Raw genomic sequence first — 21,844 nt, 5'->3', positions numbered from 1 at the left:
TGGTCATGCAAAGTAGCCTCCTATACATGAAACAGTAATGGAGGGTAAAAGACAGCCAAAGGGGAGAGGAGGAAGACAGACAGAGAGACAGGGCCAGAGACAGGGACTGGGGACAGGGAGATTAAAAACAGAGAGAGTGAAAGGAATATATCACTGCATTGAGAGGGGCAAGCTGTGCCCTGGAAACTCCTTCTAGAAGGAATGCCTCCAAAAGACACTTGAGGACAAAGAGGTCAGTTTTTCCTTGACTATTTCTGTAGCCCAACCTTGATTGAAAAGGCAAAAAAAAAAAAAAAAAATTGTGTCTGCCTAGTTTGAGAAGATCATTTTTTTTGTAAACACACTGACATATTCATATTAGGAAATTTCTGTAATATGCATAAAATGTGTCCACTTTTCCTTTCCTGTTAGATTTGCCATGCACCCAGCCCTCTGGAGCCCAGTGTGGAATTCCTGGCGACTGGGGGGATGCAGATGTGGGGGAGGGCCCTGGGTGGGGTGTGCAGTCCAGGGATTGTCCAGGGAGACTTTGTGGGGGAATTTGTGGTGCAGGGCAAGAACTAGAACCTAGGTGCTGTTCTAGAATAAAAACAACCATTTCCATAGGGCCAGGAACTGGTTCTATAAATTTCAACTATAGCTTCTGCTACGTGAAATGCAGACTTTCCAAAAACTCCCTGAGGCTGGGGGCTGGCCCCTCCTGGGTGGGTGGGTCTTTGTCATCATTTTACGGTGGTGAATAGTCAGTTTCTAACATACTCAGTGGAGGATGAATATTCATGTTGGTCAAAGAGTGAAAATTCAAGAAGAAAAATAATCCATGTTCACGTGTATCTAAAATGTCCCAGGGTGGACTGAATATTGACGACAAGTTCGAATAAACTGGGGCACCAGCTGTTGAGCCAGAGGAGGCTCCTCTGAGGCTCCTGGGTTCTGTTGCAGCCTCCTGGGAGGCCTGCTGGAAGGGACAGAGTCATGCCCTAGTGTTTAAGCTAGGACATATCCAGAGAGCATACAGGACCCCAGTGCCTTCTTTGTTTCTTACCACCTAAGCTTCAGAGAAACCTGGGAAGTCTGATGCCTCTGAGGTGGAATGGCACATCCCAGCGGATGAAGCCCTCTCTCACGTTAGACAATAAAAAGGCTAAAAGGAGAGGCTAACGAGGCTTAGCCAGGGGGTCCTGGGGTTGGGTTGAGGAAGCTCCAGCCTGAGCCAGGCTCAGCTCTGCTCTGTCTCTAAGGATGCACAGACAGAGGGTACTGGGGTGTGAGTGCTATCTGGGCTCCGGGTCAGAGACAATTAAACAGAGATGATGAAGAGCGATGTTTGAGGAAGACACACACGTGTATAAACATGGGTTACAAAGCTCTTTAAGAAGGCAGTGTCAACTACAGATTGGCACTTGCCATCTACCTCTACAAGGATTAAATCAGGTCGGTGCTGCCGCAGCTGCTGGCCTTCAACACTTCCTGAAAAGAGTTCAGGGTGGAGAAATGAGGCACTCTGTGCTCTGGGGAAAAACGGCAGAACAGCTCTTCCGAGAGTTAAGATATTTTCAGGAGCCGATTTTATGAGCCCAGTTCTTGTATCTTCTCATTTCTAGAAAAGCACTAAAATCCTTCATGGTGATCACTGCTCCTCGTGACTAGCAGAAACCTCCTGCAAAAAACACGTGCTTGATTGCACGTATTCCATTGACCTCCCCCCGCCGTCGCTTTGGAGCAGTCTCTGAAGTGCTATCTGAAGCCCTGTCTCCCGGACTATAGTTCTCACTCTGCCCCAAATAAAACTTAACTCGCAATTCCAACTCTCACGATGGGCATTTTCTTTTTTTAAGTCAGCAGCAGAATATAAGCAGTGGCTTTTATATTAGACATCAGGGGATAATAACATAGTATGTCAGACACTGAGACTTTTTAAACAACATTTTATTTTTTGTTGTCAATGATTAACTTTTGAGCCTACTAGAAGAATATCATGATTATAGTCAATAAAAAAATATAGATGATAGAATAAAATATTAGGTTATACAAAGTTAGTTGTTTTTTTTTTTTTTTTTAAATCATTGTCCAGGAACATTTTTAGGGCTTGAGCTTTGCGGGGGGTAAAAAAAAAACAAGAAAATTTAATTTGTGTTTCTTTTTTACACTTCCCTCAGTTACAAGTTAAGAGCACATATTGAGAATCATTTGTGGGTGCCTAGGACAATAAACAGAAGGACCACAAAAATTAAAACAAGTTCTAAAGACCCTCATATATACAAACTTCTGTACAGAATGAGCACAAGAAGAATTCACCCAATTAAAACCACCGCCTGTGGTCTACATATCCTTCTTTTAAGAAGAGAGAAAATGGATCTTCCTGCACTCATAGTTATTTTTCCCCCTTGATCCAGTATTTTTAATGGTGTCTCCACTCCATAAATTAGTAACTGTTCAGTAGCAGAGAAGTATCCTATTTTAAATTACACCAAGGGAAAGCAGGAACTTCCCGGAAAGGGCTGACCGTGGTTGTCTGATGGAGACGGAAGGAGCCCCCAGCCCACAGGAAGCCACACCGCCAGCTGCAGCCAGGAGCGTTCCATGAGACAGCCTGGCAGGGTCACCTGGGGTCTGGCGGGGAGCTGAGGACTTGTCCGCTGTTAGCATGCGGCTCTAACCTCTCCCTCCTGTGCTCAGCTCAGGTCAGCTGGGCTCTTTGCTAATGTGTCACCTGGCACAGGAAGTAAGAGCTTTTGGGCAAGACTTAGGCTCTTTCAAGATGGACACACTCAGACGCTGATAAACACAACCGCATGTCCTGGGCCTGTAGCCGCCTCCTTACTCCGTGATGCTAAAGCCCGCTCACCCTGTGGCTGGAGACGAAATCCTGTTAGGGAAAAGCAATTGCACTAAAGGTCAGATCACAGGCCCCATGAGGTAAATGCCAGATGTGGGAGGAGATGCGAGGGAGGGGAAGGATGCCAACTCGCCCTTCGAGGGATGCCGTGGCTTCACTGCACGATCCCCGAGTCCACTGAGGTCTGCTTGCGCGTCGTCTTGGGAGGGGGTGGTGGTGGGGTCTTGCTGGGCAGAGGAGGAGGCAGATGCTGGAAGACAGAAAACGAGGGGATGGCTTACTGCTGATGCTCTGGCAGGAGAGACGTGGTCTCCGGAGGTTCTGACCTGGTAGGGGGCTGGGGGATGGTGGCAAGGGAAGATTGACCTGCAGCCCTGCGTGGGAACATCCTCTCCCTGTGACTTGGGGCTGGCAGGTCACCACTCTTAGAACAGGGCTGCTGGTGGCCACAGGCCTTTCCAGGGCCACTGATGAAGCACTTTTCACAAAGTATACACATCAGACATCTGAACAGCCTCTGAGAAGTGTAGCCACTGCTCTTTGGGTGGTGGTTTTAATCCTGCATGCTGCATGTTCTGTTGTGTCCGACTCTTTGTGACCCCATGGACTGTAGCCTGCCAGGCTTCACTGTCCATGAGATTTCCCAGGCAAGGATACTGGAGTGGGTTGCCATTTCCTCCTCCAGGGGATCTTCCCCACCCAGGGATCGAACCTGTGTCTCTAGCATCTCCTGGAGATCTTCAGTTGTGGCATGCGAACTCTTAGTTGCAGGATGTGGGATCTAGTTGCTAAGACCATGGATAGAACCCGGGCCCCGATTTGCAGGCAGATTCTTTACCACTGAGCCACCTGGGGTGGCTCTAAAGCCATGTGCTATTGATCGAGGGGCGCCTTGAAATGGACTAGTTTCAGAACTGGGCAGTTGAAATGGTCAAGAACAAAGGAAGGGGGGCAACACAGGACCCAGGGCCACCCAGGCAGCCTGGCCACATCACAGCTGAGCCCCCCTGGGAAGAGGACCCACAGGTCCTTCCTCACGTTCCGTGAAGATGCTCAGGGACAAGCAAGTCCTTGGAGGTGCTCTCTGGGGCTGGTCGAGAGGCCTGCTGTGCTCGCAGAAATGGAAAGGCCCCACAAGAGAGGGTCTGGGCCACACTGGCTCCTGGGGCCACCATCCCCCTGACCTGTTGAAAAAACGGGTTTTCTCCCACAGTTTCTTCTGCGTCGGTAAATAACGGGGATGAGCAAGGTTGGGGGGATGTTTAAACTCTTCGTGGAGAAAGCACAGTTTATCAAGAAATGGCTGCAGCTGTGTTCCAATGCCACAGGTGATTGGCAAAGCAGACCCAGAGACACAGACGTAGAGAATAAACATATGGACCCCAAGAGGGGCAGAGGGGGTGGGATGACCTGGGAGGTTGGGAGTGACACATAGACACTCCTGCGTATAAAACAGATAACTAATAAGAAGGACAGGGAAGTCTGGCGTGCTGCAGTCCACGGGGTTGCAGAGAATCAGACACAACCAAGCGACTGAACATCAGCAATGAGAACCTGATGAGCAGCACAGGGAAACCCAACAAGGAGAGGATGTGTGTACACGTGCTGCTGACTCACTTGTGTACAATATAAACTAACACAGCGTGAGAGGCCCTGGGACTGCATGGAGATCCAGCCAGTCCATCCTAAAGGAGATCAGTCCTGGGTGTTCACTGGAAGGACTGATGCTGAAGCTGAAACTCCAATACTTTGGCCACCTGACGCGAAGAGCTGACTCATTGGAAAAGACCTTCATGCTGGGAAAGATTGAGGGCAGGAGAAGGAGACGACAGAGGATGAGATGGTTGGATGGCATCACCGACTCAATGGACATGGGGTTGAGTAAACTCTGGAAGTTTGTGATGGACAGGGAGGCCTGGCGTGCTGTGGTTCATGGGGTCACAGAGAGTCGGACACGACTGAGCGACTGAACTGAACTGAACACAACATGATAAAGTAACTATATTCCAATGAAAAAATTTTTTTTACTTTTTTTTTTTTTTTTACGGAAACAGGTGGCTGGCTGGATATAGCCCACAGTTTGCCTTTCAATCTCAAGAATGAGTTTACAACTGTAATGGTGACAGGAGACACTGAATGGACCTGCCAGGGCGTGAATGACGACGGGCAGCTCGTGCCCTCCTATCGGCAGGCATGTGGCATGCGCACGAGGTCACTTGTTGACAAGCTAGGTCAATGAATGAGTGAGTGAACAAATGAATGAATGAGTGAGCGAGCAGACGGACAAATACACAGACCAGGATAAATGGGCATGAGCTACAGGCAGAGCAAAGCAGAGGGGCCTGCAGCGCACTGTCCTCTGCGGGTGAGAGAGCACTGTTAACAGCCTCTCAGGGCAGGCGCATGTCCAGCAGCGTGAGAAAGGTCGTTTCAAGGGCAGGACAGTGACCAAGCAGCATGTAACTCAGCACCCAAGTTCCTCCTAACTCGCAGACAAATAAGTACTAAAGTGACGCAGGGCTTAACAGAGAGGAGAGAGGCAAGGTGGAAAACAGAACTGATAAAATGATTTTTAGACATCGTAACAAGAGAGGTAAAAGAATACACCTGTAGTGCTCGGTCATTAAGTCCTGTCTGACTCTTTACGACCCCATGGACTGTAGGCCACCAGGCTCCTCTGTCCAGGGGTTTCCCAGGCAAGAATACCGGAGTGGGTTGCCATCTCCTTCTCCAGGGGATCTTTCCAACCCAGACATGGTAAGAATGGTCAAAAGAGGGACTTCCCTGGTGAGCCAGTGGCTAAGACTCCTCGATCTCCACGCAAGGGGCCCAGGTTCTATCCACGATCCAGCAACCAGACCTCACAGCCTGCAACTAAGAGTTCGCATGCCACAACTAAAGAGCCTGTGTGCTGCAACTAAGAAACAGCACAGTCAAATAAATAAATGACTATTTTTTAAAAATAATTACTAAAAAAGAAAAAGAATGGTCAAAAGAAACAGTGATTTCCAGGTCTGATGAGACGGTTGCTTGTTTACGTGTGGAAGTAGACAGTATGGGCAAGTGTGAGCCATTTTTAAGGAAAGGACGATTCAAAGTGGCCACAGCTACAGAGCGGATGCCAAGCCTGAGGGTGCTCGGTGAGAGTGGCGGGAGGCTGTGGACCAGCACCCACAGAGGGCGAACGATCGCAAGCCTACAGCAGATCTCAGGGCCTGCCAGGGAGGCGCCCCTGGAACCCCGGTGATGCCACCCTGGCCCACAGGCCTGCATCCTGAAGGCGCACTCACGCTGCAGGCGAGTCAGATAGGAGACCAAGGGCGAGGGTGATTAACAGCATGGCATCCACAACGCCTTTACACACGGAGCCAAAGCTGGGGTGTGTTTGCCCTCCCACTAACAGCTCTGGTGGCTTCCCAGGTGGCGCAGTAGTAAAGAACCTGCCTGCCAATGCAGAAGACACGGGTTTGATCCCTGGGTGGGGAAGGTCCCCTGGAGAGGCCAATGGCTACCCACTCCAGTATTCTCGCCTGGGAAATCCCAGGACAGAGGAGCCTGGCAGGCTACAGTTCATGGGGTCACAAAAGGGTTGGACATGACTTAGCGGCTAAACAAAAACAACACAATGCAGAAACTGAGATCACCAAATGTTTCCCCTGAATTGATCTGTAACAAAAATGGATTTGCTCTCACTTTTAAGTTCAGAGTTTTCAGTGTAGGGAGACCCGCAGGGCATTCTTGTTTTTCCAGTAAAATACAGGTATGAAAAGCAAGGGAATCAGTTATCTCCGCTGCTAGGAAAACAACACCCCAACCAATCAACGTTCTCACTCGGCTCCCTGGGTTTCCTTTCATTCTAACCTGTGGTTAAAAACCTGCGGGAAGGGTCAGGCTTACGCGGCCTCAGTTGCTACCAACCATTCCAACTGCCTGGCCCCTTCTCCAGGGCTGGTCCCCCATCATGGAATCTCGAGGGACAGAGAGCTGATCCGAAGGTCCCTTGGAAGGACAATCCATTCCTTCAGCACCGAACACGAAGCCCCACTGCTTACTTGGTTTTCTCACACAAAAGCAATAATCAAATAAATGCAGTGTTGTGAGTTTGTGGTGAGCTCAGTCACTCAGTCCTATCTGACTCTTCGCGACACCATGGATTGGAGCCCGCCAGGTTCCTCTGTCCATGGGATTTCCCAGGCAAGAATACTGGAGTGCGTTGCCATTTCCTTCTCCAGGGGACCTTCCGAACCCAGGAATTGAACCTGAGTCTTTGCATCTCCTGCACTGGCAAGCAGATTCTTTACCACGAGGTGCCACCTGGGAAGCCCAGTCAAATAAATACGCTGTTAATAAATCCCCTCTCTCTTTCACTCCTCTCACAAGAAGAGAGAATAAACTTGCAAGAAACTCGGTGAGAAAGTTTCCATTAAAAAAAAAAAGAAGGATATAGGATTTATTTTGTTTTAGAAGGGGAAAAAGAAAGCCCACACCTGCTGTTATGTAAAGGATCTTGGCCACATATAACCACCTCGCGTCTCCGACGTCCACAGGAGCCTGCTGCTGCGTAACTTACTTTATGGAGACTGATCGACTGCAGGGGTCATCGAGGATGCTTTACCCGGCAGCCCGCGAGGCTTTCGTTTCATCAGGCTGTGAACAGAGTGGCCGGGGGACGGAAGAACCTGGACGCGGCTCTCCCGGCACCGTGGGGTCATTTCAGAGGCACACGCTGACCTCTGCATGTGGCCAGGCCAGCCAACACCAGAGCTGCCCGAGTGACCATGGCCTTGAGAAGCAGGAGAGAAGGTGGGGGACCTCAGAAGAATGTTTCTAGAGCTGCCAGCGGGTGAAAGTGGCTTTTTCAGAGTTTTAGCTGATGTTTGCATCAACAGGCAGGCCCAGGGGCCCGAGCAGGAAGCACACATCAGACCAGATGAATGACAGCTTCCATGAGGGGACCAGCCTCAGGACGGATGGTTAGGAGGGCCCGAGTTGGCTGATCATGCTGGTGACAGCCAGCACCCCGAAGCTAAACAGGGTGGGGAGAGGTTTCAGGGCCAGAGGCGGAGCTAGGAATGGGCGACCTCGAGGAGCTGGGGTGTGCTCCAGCTGGAGCCAAATCTTGAGCTCCTCTACAGTTTCTCCCGTGGTGAGCACCCATCCCCACCCACAAACGGCCAGCAGGAGAGCGAGGCTGCCTGGAAGAACAGCTGGGACCTGGGCTTCTCCAGGGCAAGGGCAGTGTCCAGGAGCACGGCGTGTCCCCCTCGTGTGGCATCAGCCAGCCTCTCACAATGACAAACGTCTTCATACAAAAAGCTACTTTTCAAAACCAAACTTTCATAAGAATTGCACCTCAAGGGCAACGACCTCCAAGGTCACAAGACTGGCCCCTGGACCCACCGGCTGGAATTCTACCCCCTCTGCAAGGTCCCCCTGGGAATGTATGTTCCCATGGTGAGGACACAGGACCCCAGACCACACACATCCGCGTTCTAACCTCCGCCACCTCTTTCCTGGAAATCAAGCCTTGGCTTGCCCGATGTAAGCACGCCAAGATCAGGACGGAAAGAAGGAAGAGCTCTTGTCTCGTGGAGGGAAAGAGAGGACGGCTCCACGTTCCCGAGTCCTGACTTACCCTCTGATGAGGAGGAGGGGGCGGGGGCGCTGGCGAGCCCGTCAAGTCCAGGTTCTCGGTCAAGGTCCCGTAGTCCGTGCTGGTGCCTTTGAGAGGCAGAGGGGGCGGAACTTCAGCCACTTCCAGCCCGGTCACGGTCATGCCGTTCAGCTCCAAACCTGGAAAAGGGGAGGATGAGAACCACACCCCCGTTCCCCCTGGGCGTGATGCACACAGCTGCTTTGTGCCCTCTCGGGAGTGGCAGGGCAGTGGGAACCCTTTACCCCCAAGAAATGCCCGTCAACGGGCAGTGAAGAGAGCAGGAGGGGGCAGAAGAGGCCGGGGCTGCGTCCCCTCCAAGGGCACATTCCAGAAGAACAAGCACCGGATGCCTGAACCCCGAGCTTAAAGGGTGGACCAGACCACTGGAGAAACAGCCATGTCCACCTGGGACCCCTCTGGTCCCTACTGGACTGCCACGCCTGGGGGCGTCTATGCAGCTCGGGGGTCACAAGGACCACCTCCGCCTGGAGTGTTCAGAGTCCTCCAGGTCGCTGCCCCAGCCTCCTGCAGGGAGCCGCACTCAGCTGAGTCCAACAACACAGCTCACAACCAGCCCACCTGCCTGTCAAAACTCACAACAGGAAAAGCCACGATCCTACGAAAGGCCGGTATTAGCAGCAGCTGCCGCTGTGACTGCTGCTTTAAATAAGCCAAAGGGAAGCAGCATTGATTTTTTTAAAGTAAACCAAAAAGGAGTCGTTTTCAAAGGGAGGAGTGATCATTAGGACAATTTATTTTCTCAGCCTTTGTTGAGACTCTAAGAAATCATTGCCTTTTATGTTAAAGAGAGAAATGGGCACTTTTGTTGTTGGGTGTCCTACCCGATGATGCATCTGACTGAAAATCATTCATTAGGAACGTGCTCCCTGGGACGAGGGGTGTCAACTGGTAAGGAGGCCTTGCGGTTGAATCGAGGCGCGAGAAGGTGGCCTCTGATGGAATGACCGCTCTCCTGACTGGCTGGCTGGTTGCTTTTACTCGGCCTTTATTTAAAATTTGCCACTTTAATCATTTTTAAGGGTACAAATTGCACTCAGGTATCTGTTTGAGCCTGTGTGTCCAGGTCTCTGGAGTGAATGTCTAGGGGCGGGCTTGCTGGAGGTTATGGTGAATCTATGTTTAATTTCAAGGGACCACCAAAGTGTCCTCCATTGCAGCGGCAATGTGCCTACTTTTAACTATTTATTAAAAAAAATCAGTAAAATATTTTGTAAGATCTCTGGTTACAGCATAAGGATGTATGAAGTGAAGCTAGGACACCCGTCCGGAGACTGTCTCCCTTCCAACACTCAGAAAGGCCTGGCTCCCTGAGGCTCAGACGAGTGGCGGCCCTGACTCCCGGCCAGACAGTCTGTCTCGGGAATGGCTGCAGCAAGAAGAAAGCAGGAGCTGGGGACAATTGTTGGCGGCCGGCACAAACCAGCGCGCAGGGCCGGGCTCTCCGCCCCGTCTCCGGCCACAGGGAGGGTGGTGGGTGCTCCTGGCTCTCTCGCCTGCTGCCATCCTCAGTCCCTGCCACCTCCTTCCTGCCAGGATGTCACCTCTCTGGCTGGCCTGACTTCAGGGGTGAAAACGCGGGCACCACTTGCATCCCTCCACGATTCACACGCACTCGGAACATCAGGGGGCTTCCCAGGTGGGCGGGCAGTAAAGAACCCGCCTGCGATGCAGGAGACACAGGGGGCTGCAGGCTCTATCTCTGGGTCGGGAAGACCCCCTGGAGGAGGAAAGGGCAACCCACTCCAGTATTCTCGCTCAGAAAATCCCACGGACAGAGGAGCCCGGTGGGGTCGCAGAGAGTCAGACATGACTGAGCGCATACTCAGAACCTTAGGCCTTCTTTGAAAAGAGGGTCTTTGCAGAAGGATCTGGAGATGAGATCATCCTGGATTTATGGGGAGCCTTGAACCCCCTCTGCAGTCTCCCATACGAAGAGGAGAAAACAGCCTGTGAAGAGAGGCAGGGGGACTGGAGAAAAGAGAATGCAAGCCAAGGCGCTCCGAGGACTGTGGGAATCCACCAGAAGGCTAGTCCCCAACCTTTGCGGCACCAGGGACCAGGTCGTGGAAGACATTTCTTTTCCATGGAGCTGGGGGTGGGGCCGGGGGTGGTTTGGGGATGATTCAAGGGCATTACACTTACTGTGCACTTTATTTCTATTATTACTGCATCAGCTCCACCTCAGATCATCAGGCATTAGATCCTGAAGGCTGAGGACCCCTGCACTAGATGCAAGCAGGACTATCGATAACTTGATTTCAGACTCCTGGCCTCCAGACTATGAGCGAATAACCTTTTGATATTTGGGGCCACCAAGTCTGTAGGAATTATGCTGAGCAGCCCTAGAAATTGGGCAGAACTGGAAGGTAAGTTCTACCCTGAGCCCCTCAGCACGGCCTAGAAGGGCTCCTTCCTTCCCATTCCTCCTACACACACACACATCCCCCCCGCCCCCGTGGGCTGCATTATCTCATGACATCAAATGGGGGACACCCCAGGTGCTCTCGAGTTGCCCCCAGCACGCAGGAGGTCCAGAGCGCCGGCCAGGTCCTGCACTGTCCACCCAGGGAGCACAGGAACCCAGGACTCAGCTGTGGCCTGACCTGCTCCAGTCCCGGGGGTACACTCCCCAAAGTTCAGGGCTCATCGACACTCTCTGCGGCTGCTGGACAGAGAAGAAGCCGGCCTGAAGTGAGAGCCTTCAGCAGAGGGGGGAGATCATAGCGCAACGTCACGAACTCGCGCGGGATGATGTCTCACTTACTGGACTGCAGGCTGAAGCTGAGCTTGGCCCTCGGCATGACCGGGGGCGGTGTGGACTGGGAGGACGGGGAGGACGGGGACACCGAGAAGCGCCGCTCGCCCCCCATGGCGTTGATCACCTGGCTCTTCGGTCTCTGGGGCCGCAGAGGGCTGATCTGCGTGGGAGGGACAGAGAGCGCGTGGTTAGGGTCCGTCCTGGGTGGCTCAGTGGGAAACAGTCACCAGCCAATGCAGGAGATGCTGGAGACGCGGGCTCGATCCCTGGGTCGGGAAGATCCCCGGGTGAAGGGCACGGCAACCCACTCCAATATTCTTGCCTGGAAAATTCCATGGACAGAGGAGCCTGGTGGGCTACAGTCCATGGGGTCAGGAAGAATTGGAGATGACTGAGCCACTGAGCCCTGAGCAGACACCTGGACTGACTTAATGCCACTTCAACAATTCCTCTGTGGAAGTCCTGACCTGCAGTACCGGCGCAGATGACCACATCTGGAAATGCGGTCTTGCTGACAGTCAAGGTCAGGTGACGCTGTTACAGCAGACCCTGATCTAGCGTGACTGTTGTCCTTAGAAAGTGGGGAGATTCGGACCCAGACAGAAGCGCATGGGACAAGGCCATGTGAAGATGAAGGCAGAGATGCGGGCAGAGGGGAATGCTGGGCGAGAGGCTGGAGCAGACTCCCCCGCACAGCCTCAGAGGAAGCCAGCCCTGCTGGCCCTTGCCCTTGGACGTCCAGCCTCCACACTGTGAGACCATCAGCTTCTGCTGAAGCCGCCCAGCTTGTGCGATGCTGTTCTAGCAGTCCTGGCAAACTAACCCAGCCCTCACCCCAGTCTCTACACAGTCGGTGGCGGGGATGTGACATCCAGGTCTCCTGAACAGGAATGTGATGCGGGCACTCGGTGTGGGGGAGTCCCGCCGGGTAGGGAGTGGACTCGATGACCTGCGCAGTGACCAGAACGCCCCAGGGGACTAATGTCTTGGTCTTTCTTGGCAGGGGTGTGAAAGTCTAGAAACTTGCTAAAGGATTTCCTTTATTCACCTTCTCTTTCTTCTCTCACGCTATGCTGTGACTGAATAGGAATTCTTTCTACTTCTCATTGCATTTGTCTTCCCCACCTCTGACTTTCAGATGCACCTGACTTTAACCAGCTAAGCCTTTTCCCGTGTCTGTAACAATGGGAATTTTAATTTCTCTACGTCTTACAACTTGGTCTCAGATTGTTAGGTCTGGGGGAACACAAGCAGTTCAAAACACTCTCAGGTAGGAGTAACGAGGACAGTTATTAACCCAGTTGACAAAGAATCATCAAGATTTCGGCCCCAGGATGGGCAGGACAGGTGGGCAGGGCTTCGGGCTTGGTGTTGGGGCTTGATTCCCCAGGCCAGCTGCAGAGCAGGTGGGTGGCAGCATGCTCCTCTGAGTGGTCTGCAAAGGCAGGGCCTCCCTGGGGGCTGGAAGGAGGTGAGGAAGGCTTAAGTCCTTTTGTCAGCAGGGCGGTTGAGGGGACGCTGGCCAACAGGCTGGCTTCTGGAACTGTCCTATGCCAACAAAGCAGATCGTGGAGACCAGGCGGCACCTCTCACCTGCAGAAAGAGCCCACTTGCTGTGTCAGGCCTGGGACAGCCCGGCTGAGCTCGGGGCTTGCCTTGGGCGCATGTGTGTGGGGACTGAAGATGGACTCAGGGTGCTCTCCCCACCCTTCCCTTCCCATCAGGTCACATCCTGACAGTTTAGGGGGCAGAGGATGGTTTACTGGTGAGATGCAAATGGCACGTGGAGGGCCGCCCCCCCCCCCCCAGCTCCAGGCCCCAAGAGGCTTAGCTAGAGGTCACGACATTGCTGACGACTCGAATTCAGGCAGGAAGCTGAACTCAGCCCCAAAGAGGAAGCAGAGAAAACCTCTGCAGAAGTGTGGGGAGGGGGCAGGTGGGTGCCAAGAACGCAGCAACCCCCGGGGCCCAGGGCACCACCCTGGGGATGGGGCTGTGGCTACCCCCCAGTCACCCTCCCTCCCTGAGACCCCCACCCCCGGCGGACCTGCCCTGTCCTGCAGCACCTGGCCCGTCAGGGGCACACGGAGGCTTGAACAGGAAACTCCAGGTGCCCAGCTGGACCCACAGACTTGCCAGCACCTGTCACCCAGAGGACAGACTGGGACCTGGGCTGGGCCAAGAACAGCCCGCCTGCCTCCGGCAAGAGGCCAGGATGCCTGGCCCCTAGCAGCTGTGGCTGTTCCGAGACGCCTCAGAGGCCGACAGCAGGGGTCAAGGTCCTATGCTCTGGCCTCGGTGGGTTCCAGTGCATTTTCTGAGGGTCCCCGGGCCCACTGGGGTTGGGGCTGGGGTGGGGGTAGCGCTTTGGGCCGAACTCAGCCTGTCTCTGCAGGAAAGCGGGACCACCGTGGGGAGGGACAGAACTTATACTGTGACGACGGCCGAAGCCGGCACATCCTTTGTCTTCTTGTCTCAGAACTTAATTTGGAACAACTCTGCCACTTGGCTCAAGTTCTCTGAGGCCCCCCACTTTACCATCTTAAAGTAGAGCCTAAGGAGAAATGTATGACAGACTCGCACAAGGTCTCCACTTAGTAAATGTTCCAAACCGCTGCTGTTAGTCTGCCCACCCAGGGAGGGCGTCTGGGCACTCGGGAGAAGGAAGCGGGCGCGGGCCTGCTCCAGCAGCGTTGCTGGCCTCCCAGCTTCCCAGAGGAGGGGACAGAGCCCACGGGGGGTGGGGGGAAGGGGCATCATGAGAAACCTCTGGACCACACCGCATGAGGTCACATCTGAGTGCTGGCCGGTGACCAGTCCCTCCCCGAGCCCCACACCCTGGGCCGCCTGCTTCTGCCATGAAACACCACAGCCCAGACGCGGTCAGAGCTCTGTCCAGAGGCCTCGCCAGAGCTTCCGCCTATAGGAAGACCATGTGTGGGCTGGGGTCTCCCTTCTCCTCTAGACGCCCAGGCAGCACGTGACTGCTGGTCTCCACGACACAGGGTTTGGATGAAACATGCCTTCTGGTGCTGAAGATAGAAGCAAGCAGTGAAGTGTGTCTTATTAAACATTGGTCCCACCTGAGCCCTTTGATAAGCAACGTTCAGTAACCGCCAGGGCGGGTCAGGGGTCAGGGGCTTCCGCCCAGGGCGGGCGCATGCTTGGGCACTGTCGAGGCAAATGGCCTCCCACTGCAAGGAGGTGGTAGCTCCAAGCCCAGCTGAACCTTTGCAGCTGACGGCCTGAGAGAGCCGCCTCTCTGCTTTGTCTCCAGTCTACTAATAGCACGTTCTGAATAAAGTTCACCCCAGAAGCTGTCCTCAGTTTGCCCCAGACTCCAAACACTGCGACACTCTGCTGGGAGCATCCGCTGGCATCCCCCCGCCCCCCGCCCCCTCGGCCCAGGCCTGGGGGGAGAGTGTGCCCCTTGGGTTTCCCTGTCGCCACACACCCTGGTCTCTGGAATGAACGAGAGTCCCTGGGATCCGTTTTTAATGTCAGCTCACCAGCGCGAGTTAAGTCCCCCCAAATCCTTGTGAAAGATGGCCAAGGGATTTAAGCATGGAACAGATGAGGCCAGGAGGATAACACGGAACCGCGTATGGCTGGCAGAACCCGTGGGAAGGGGCTTTGGGACTCTAGCTGAGCAGATTATAACACTCCCGCAGAACACTGGCTTAGCGATTTCTGGTCAGGAGCGGGTGGGGGAATGGCGTTAGCTGGCCTGGAATTACTGTTTCCTGACAACACAAGCACCCTGTTCATCTCCTGAGATGTCTGGGTGTCTGATGAGCGAGTCCCACTTTGCTGCAGAGCCCGGAATCCTGTGGGTTTCGCTGATGGCTGGCCCCCCTCCCCCGACCCCTGGGGGATGGGGGGATGGAGGGAAAGACCAGCATCCTCCAGGGAGACGTTGGTCTGCTGGAGCATCGGTTACACAAGGGCAGGGATGCGAGAGACCCTGGATTCTCAAATGACTATTCACAGCCCATTCAGTGAAATCTGATGGACAGACCCGTTGGCAAAATGTGGAGCAAAGACAGGCCCCCCGCGGCAGCTACCGAGAGCTCCCTGTGAAATTACCGTTTCTGAAAGGATGACAGCCTCAGATTGCTGCAGGGGAATGTCGGTGGGTTTAAATTCTTTATCGAATATCTCTTGATGCTTGCTGTTCCTTTTTTCCTTCTTCTTGTCCTTCTTCTCTTTGTCGGGGTCGTCCTTGTCCAGCTTGTCCTGGGACCGGGAGTGCATTTTCTTTGGCAGGAGGGGTTCCAGAGCGAACCTAAAGAAAACGTTGTGTTTTTTTTTTTTTTTCAATTGATGTCTTTCTAGGAGAAACCACTGCTTTCTGCCCTGCGGATCCATGTAAAGTCACTCACAATGAATCAGGTGCTGTCTGGGAACCACCCAACTTTACAAGGAAAGAAATAATTTTGAAAGGGAGCTCAAGGGCCACCTAAGATACTTATTATTGATTGCCATGGTGATGGTCTTGCATCTCGATAAAAACAAACTGGGGGAAAAAAACAGAACACTTATAGGACAATACGGGAAAATGTAAAGCCTGATTGGATTATGGGATGATGATATTCAGGGATTATTGTTGATTTACGGCCGGAGGATGGTATTTGAGGTCTATTTCCAAAAGGAAGTTCTCACTTTTTAGAGATTCACACTGAAATATTTATGAAAGTGAAGAGGATAAATAGGCAGGTGCTGATGCAAAGAGACATCTGTATTGGTACACAGGGAGCTTCCACTCGAAAGCCTCTGAGAAAGAAGCCAACTCCAGCTCCTAAGGATGTGGAGTCGCCCTGAGATTTTCAGCCAAGAACTGAGTTTGAGAAGGAGGATTTGGGTCTCAGCTCTGCCACCTACTGGTGAGGGTCCACAGCCTCTGAGCACCGTGGACTGGACGTCCCCATTCACAGAATGAAATGAAAATGGTATTTAAAAAGAGATGTGATCTCTTCAAAGAAGTGCGTCATACAGTCCTATAGGAGAAACAGCACATACTGTGATTTCTGATTCGAGTGTTTTTTAAAGTGTGGTCCACATCTCATATGGTTAAAGAGAAGCAAAATCTCATATGGTTAAAAAGAAGCAAAATGGTCAGCTGAGAGGGTTCAAGGAAGCTCCCTGCCTTCAAGCTGCTCAGGCAGTCCCCCAGCCCCTTGGGAGGGCAAACTCCAGCCCCCATAATGTGGGATAAGAGGCCAGGTTCCCAAGCCAGCCTATGAGAGCACCCAGTCCTCACTGCGACCTTCCAAGCCTGGCTTCCCGAAACAGCCGGAGAGTAAATCAGTTTCCTCAAGGGGAGAATGACTGTAAGAGAAGGCAACTCAGAAAGCTGGTTGCATTTCCATCCTAGATGTGGTTTCTTTCAAATTTACCTGTGAACAGGACACGCAGAACTAAGGCACTGCTCTTATCAAAGGCCATCCAGCAGCTTGGCTCCCTAACATGAGGGCAGTACCACGGGCGTCCAGGCTGAGCTGGGTCACTCAGAGAAGCACGTTTCAAATCCGGGAAGATGCTGGTCGCTGAGGGCAAGAATCACACCTCCCTCTTTTTGTTAAAAAAGGGAAAAAACTGGATGGGCAGCGGGATTTGAACTGTAATGCTATTGAATGCAGGCATTGATTATCAATAGCTGCTAACATCACTGCAAGAGAGAGAGTCAGGCACAATGTCCTTCTGAATGGAAGAACCTATGAAGTCATCCTGCCCCCAAATCAAGCCTGAATCTGCACAAGTCTCTAGATGGGACCACCAACCTGCAGGAAATAGGAGGGACAGGGAGACACAGTCAATAACACTGTCGGGGATGCAGTCAGAAAAATCTGGATTGCACCAGGAGCAACCTGGAGTTTTCAACAAATAAATTACAAGGAAGAGAAACGAAAAGAAGAGAGTGGAAGGAGGAAATCTATTGATTAAAAGAGAACTAAAGAGATACGGCAGGGCTTCCCAGGTGGTGCTGGTGGTAAAGAACCCACCTGGAAATGTAGGAGACGTGAGAGACTCGGGTTTGGTCCCTGGGTCGGGAAGATCCCCTGGAGGAGGGCACGGCAACCCACTCCAGTATTCCTGCCTAGAAAATCCCATGGACAGAGGAGCCTGATGAACTACAGTCCACAGGGTTGCAAAGAGTCAGACACAACTGAAGCGATTTAGCATGTATGCAAAGAGGTATGGCAGCCCACTCCAAAGTGGGAGTCTTATCAGTTTCAAATAAACTAAAAAGAAAAAAAAAAAAAGGCATTTATGACCCAGCTGGAAATTAAAACCAATATCTGATGATGGTATGGAATGACTGTTCATTTTTCACCTGTGCTAAAGGGAGTTTTTGTTTTCTTTTTCTAAGTTCCTACCATTTAGAAATCCACACTGAAACATTTACAGATGAAATCATATGATGCCTGAGACTTGTTTCATATATAATATGGAGGAGTGAGAGGGTGGAATACAGACTGAAAGAAGATAGGCTGGGAGGTGATCACTGTTGAAGTTGGCTCACAGGCGATGGGCACAGGGCCTCATTATGCTATTTTGTTCCCCGTGAAACTTTTTCATAATAAAAACTTGAAGATGATTGATGAAATACACCAGTGTTGACTTTGATTATGAAGGCATTTCGGGACATCTGGATATGCAATTAGCAATAAATCAACATCCATTAGGTGTTAAATATTACATCTCTTATAAACAACAATAAAAAAAATCCTTCATGATTTTATTCTAGGTTTTACAGAACTTGAGACAATTAATGTAGGGAAATAAAGGATTAATGGACATCTTTTAGCTCGGGGTGAAACCTGTGCTATGAAATCCAGACAAGTACACAAAGAACCAAAGAAGAGGCTGAGCTGTAAATGTTTCACATGATGAGAGGCAACTGCCAACAGGATGAACTTTATTCTGCACATCACCAGTGCCATCTGAGACCAAGTCTCACCTCTTCCACATTAGTTAGGTAGCTAAGGGTGATAACCCTGCAAATGAACAAAAATCTGGGCTCTAATAAAGATGCCTTCTAGTTTAAGGTTAAACAAATATGGCTCCAGGGGAGAAGACAATGATTTCCCCTCATGTAGTTACATGTGCAGGATGGAACTCTTCCATCTAAAACCTCTAGCTCACTCTTTGCTCTCACCCCTACGTTCCTGGATATATAAAACCCTTTTCATAACTAGCCTGGGGATTTACTTGGGGAGAAGTTGAATTAAGTTTCTTTAGCAATCTTGCTCTAAGTGACAAGCACACTTGATTTAAATACCTCTAAATTGAGAATTTCCATATGGATTTGCCCTTAAGTAGCAGACACTGACAAAAACTACTGTTAGGAAAAAAAAAAAAACATGGGAACAGTTTTCTCTCCTCCCTTGGGCATGCGAGCTATTGGCTGCAAAGGGCACTGGGGTTGGAGCTGTCTCTTGGGGTGCTCTGGGAGTCTGTGTCTGCGGGTCGCAGGGGCCAGGAGCCTGCGGGTTTGATAAGATGATGGATTGTAAATCAAATGGCCTTGGACAAACACACAGCTGTGCAGACTCGACAGTAAACCAATTAGAAGTTCTCGGATGTTTAAACTGCATGTGATGTTTTTTTCTTCCTGTATAATCAGAACAAGCTTTACATGTAGGCTACTCACTCAATACACAAAAACGTCAACATCGAGGCTGTCTTTGCAGAAGATGCAGTGGGAGTGCAACAAAACGTTTACTCGTCTGTTCCATTCTTGTTCCCTTCTTAGGGGCTTGTGCCATCCAGTGCTCAAGAGCAACACTGGGTCTCAAAAAAGATCCTGCCCCTGTAATGTGGGATAAGAGGAAAGTGGCCCCGCCAGCTTTCAGGGAAGTTTGACAGGCCTGCCCTGGTGTGACACCTGGGAAGTGAGCAAGGGCTGAAAAAAGCACCCTGCCAGCAAGGAAGGCAGTTTATCATTCCAGGACTTGTTGACAAGGACTGGATGCCCACTGAGATTTTATAGTTTGATGGAAGTGGAGCCCAAAGCGAGAGATTGTTCTCGAAAGTTCCTAAGACCCTACAAGTCTTAGTGGCACCATGGTTGTAAAGTCTTGGATGATCTCCGTTTCAAAGGGAGTTCTGAGTTTCAGAAATCCTCTCAACTGATGAAAGAAACCCGGGACCCTGGAGAGCTCCTCGCCACCCCCCCCCCCCCCCAGCCCTCCCCTCCCCTCCCCACTGCTGAGCCAGACTCACCCATCTGAGCCAGGCCTGGAAGGGGTGCTGTCGGACGAGAGGGAGGAGACAGAAGCCACAGACAGAGGCCGGGACGAGGAAGGCATGGTGAAGGATCGGACCATGGACCGGGGGCGGCTGCCTCTTCTGTCGTCCAGACTTGAGGGCTGGGTTGGGGTGGAGGGGAGACAAAGAGAGAGACTTGCTTGATGCCCATGCCAAAAGATATCCAGGCTGGCATGGTCAGACACCTCGGAATGAGTGGTCTTAACAGCCTGGAGTCTATACCAAAGTTATCCACACTTTCATGAACAGTTCATGTTCTTGTCCAGAGCTGAAGGTGAAAACCATGGTTATCTGGAGATTTTTTGAAATATGATTTGATACTGTGAAAAATACCAGAAAGAACTTTCTTGCTGGTTTTCTTTTCTTTTTTTTTTTAAATTTAAAATGCAGTTTTCTTTACCAAGACCACAATGCCTCACCGTGCTCCAAAGTCAGTACAATGCACTGATCGACCAGGAATTGTAATTTACAGAAAACACCTAGAATGTAACTTAAGGACTTTGCAAGATGTTTAGATGAACTGTGTATATCTCTGCATGCTAACAAACCGAGCAGATCACCAAAATACATGGAGACACAGGGATTGAACTTCTCTAGACTAAAATGAGATGCTCCTGCTGCTTAATTAAAGGCGTGTTTCCTTCCCCGCCAGTGACTGGTACAGTAGGTTAGCTGGATCCATGGCTGGAGATGCTAAAGCTCCTCCTTCTCACCAGGAAGTGGACCAGTGATGCATTCTAGAGAAAAACAGTCTCTGGATAGAGTTTTCCACCCTCTGTTTGTCATACGACTGTATATTAACAAAATAAGTGTCACTGAAATTCAGCACATGTCAACACCTAATTAGCTACAAAATGCCTGTGTACCTGCCCCTCAAGCCAGATGTTGGCACAGCTGGGACAGCAGCTGGTGCCGAAACTTTTTTTTTTAGCCCCCAGGATGTGGAAATCAGATTTCTGTAGGGCATTCCCTCACTGTGTGGCTCAACCTCCCTCAGCCCCAACCCCACGCTACCAAAGCTGGCGTTCATTCAGCCCATCTCCAATAGAAGACCTGCTTGGGACCAGGGTTGATTACAGATTATATACCACCCCTGATAAGAGGGCCTCTTTCTTAACTATGTTTTGCCCATGAAATACTATTTGATCCATACATTATCTCTTCAATAGTAAAAGGCTCAGCAGACTTGCGGTTGCCAAGGGGGACGTGGGTTCGGGGGGGGGGGGAGGGGATTGGGAGTCTGGGATTAGCAGATGCAGACTACTACACACGAAATGGATAAACTGTACAGTACAGGGAACTGTATTCAACACCCTGTGATAAATCCTAATGGAAAAGAATATGGAAAATATATATATGTGTAACTGAATCACTGTGCTGTCCAGAGGCATTCAACACGACACAGTAAATCAACTATCCTTCAATGAAATAAGCTTGTAAAAAACAGTAACAGGTTCAAAATTGCAACAGAACACTTTAAAGCAGGAGCTGGTAAACGTTTTCTGCAAAGAGGAAAATGACAAATACTTCAGACTGCGGGCCGTAAGGTCTCTGTCCCAAGCATGAAAACAGCTATACACAATACAGAAATAAATAAGTACGGCTGTGTTCCAATAAAACTTTATTTACAAAACAGACGTCAGGCTGACAGTGGCTCAACATGCAGCTGCAATCTGCCAGCACCGAGGGTCTGGTCAGCCTTAACTTTAGCACCGATGACCATGCCATTGCCCAACTCCAGGGAGACAGCCTTTGCCCTGAACTGGCTTTTACAAGGCCAATTAAAAGGAAATGGCGACTTGCAGATTTGCCTAAATTGTAAAAATGCTTCTAGAGACTCAAAGTCCACAGTATCTGATTCTCAGCCTTTAAGGTTATGTTCCATTTCTGGTGATTATAAAACACTGGCTGTAGCCCTCCTGTTGTACAAAGTGTCTTTGTCACTTAGTTGTACAATGTATCCACTTCTCCGATGGAATGATCTTCACAGCAGCCAGGGTCAAGGGAGTGGGCACACCAGAGGAGCCGGCCGTGGGCCAGGAGGCGCAGATGGCCACAGGCTGCCCTCGTCCAGCTCTTGGGAAGGCCCAAGTAGCTGCGAACGTCCTGCCCCCAACCACACAGGGCTGGCGATGACAGGCAGCCTTGCATCTGGGTCAGGATGCATGAACATGGATGGGAGGACTCGGAAGGATGAAGCAAAGGGGATGGCAGGAGGGGGCTCTGGCCGGGGAGGGCCAGAAGCCACTGGTGGTCTTGTGTCAGCAGAGCACCCACTGCGAGTGGCCCTGGGCCCTCC

At 51.3% G+C, this 21,844-nt stretch overlaps 1 protein-coding gene across 2 annotated transcripts in view; it reads right to left on the bottom strand.

Annotated features, from left to right (window-relative positions):
• Window positions 1–1,911: 1,911 nt before the first annotated feature.
• The window catches only part of DOCK1 (dedicator of cytokinesis 1), a 546,606-nt gene continuing 526,673 nt past the window's right edge, over window positions 1,912–21,844 (bottom strand). For both annotated transcript variants that reach the window (XM_043926662.1, XM_043926663.1), the window contains exons 48-52: window positions 19,501–19,646; window positions 15,361–15,559; window positions 11,281–11,434; window positions 8,475–8,632; window positions 1,912–3,089 (exon numbers count right to left, since the gene is read on the bottom strand). In XM_043926662.1, the coding sequence (XP_043782597.1) occupies window positions 2,994–3,089; window positions 8,475–8,632; window positions 11,281–11,434; window positions 15,361–15,559; window positions 19,501–19,646 (753 nt within the window). In that variant the 3' untranslated portion in view covers window positions 1,912–2,993. The remainder of the gene's footprint in view (window positions 3,090–8,474; window positions 8,633–11,280; window positions 11,435–15,360; window positions 15,560–19,500; window positions 19,647–21,844) is intronic.

This window comes from Cervus elaphus, chromosome 15, assembly GCF_910594005.1.
Source record: "Cervus elaphus chromosome 15, mCerEla1.1, whole genome shotgun sequence".
Lineage (NCBI taxonomy): Eukaryota > Metazoa > Chordata > Mammalia > Artiodactyla > Cervidae > Cervus > Cervus elaphus.
The sequence above is the reverse complement of the archived record's forward strand: the minus strand, read 5'-3'. Positions and strand labels throughout refer to the sequence as shown.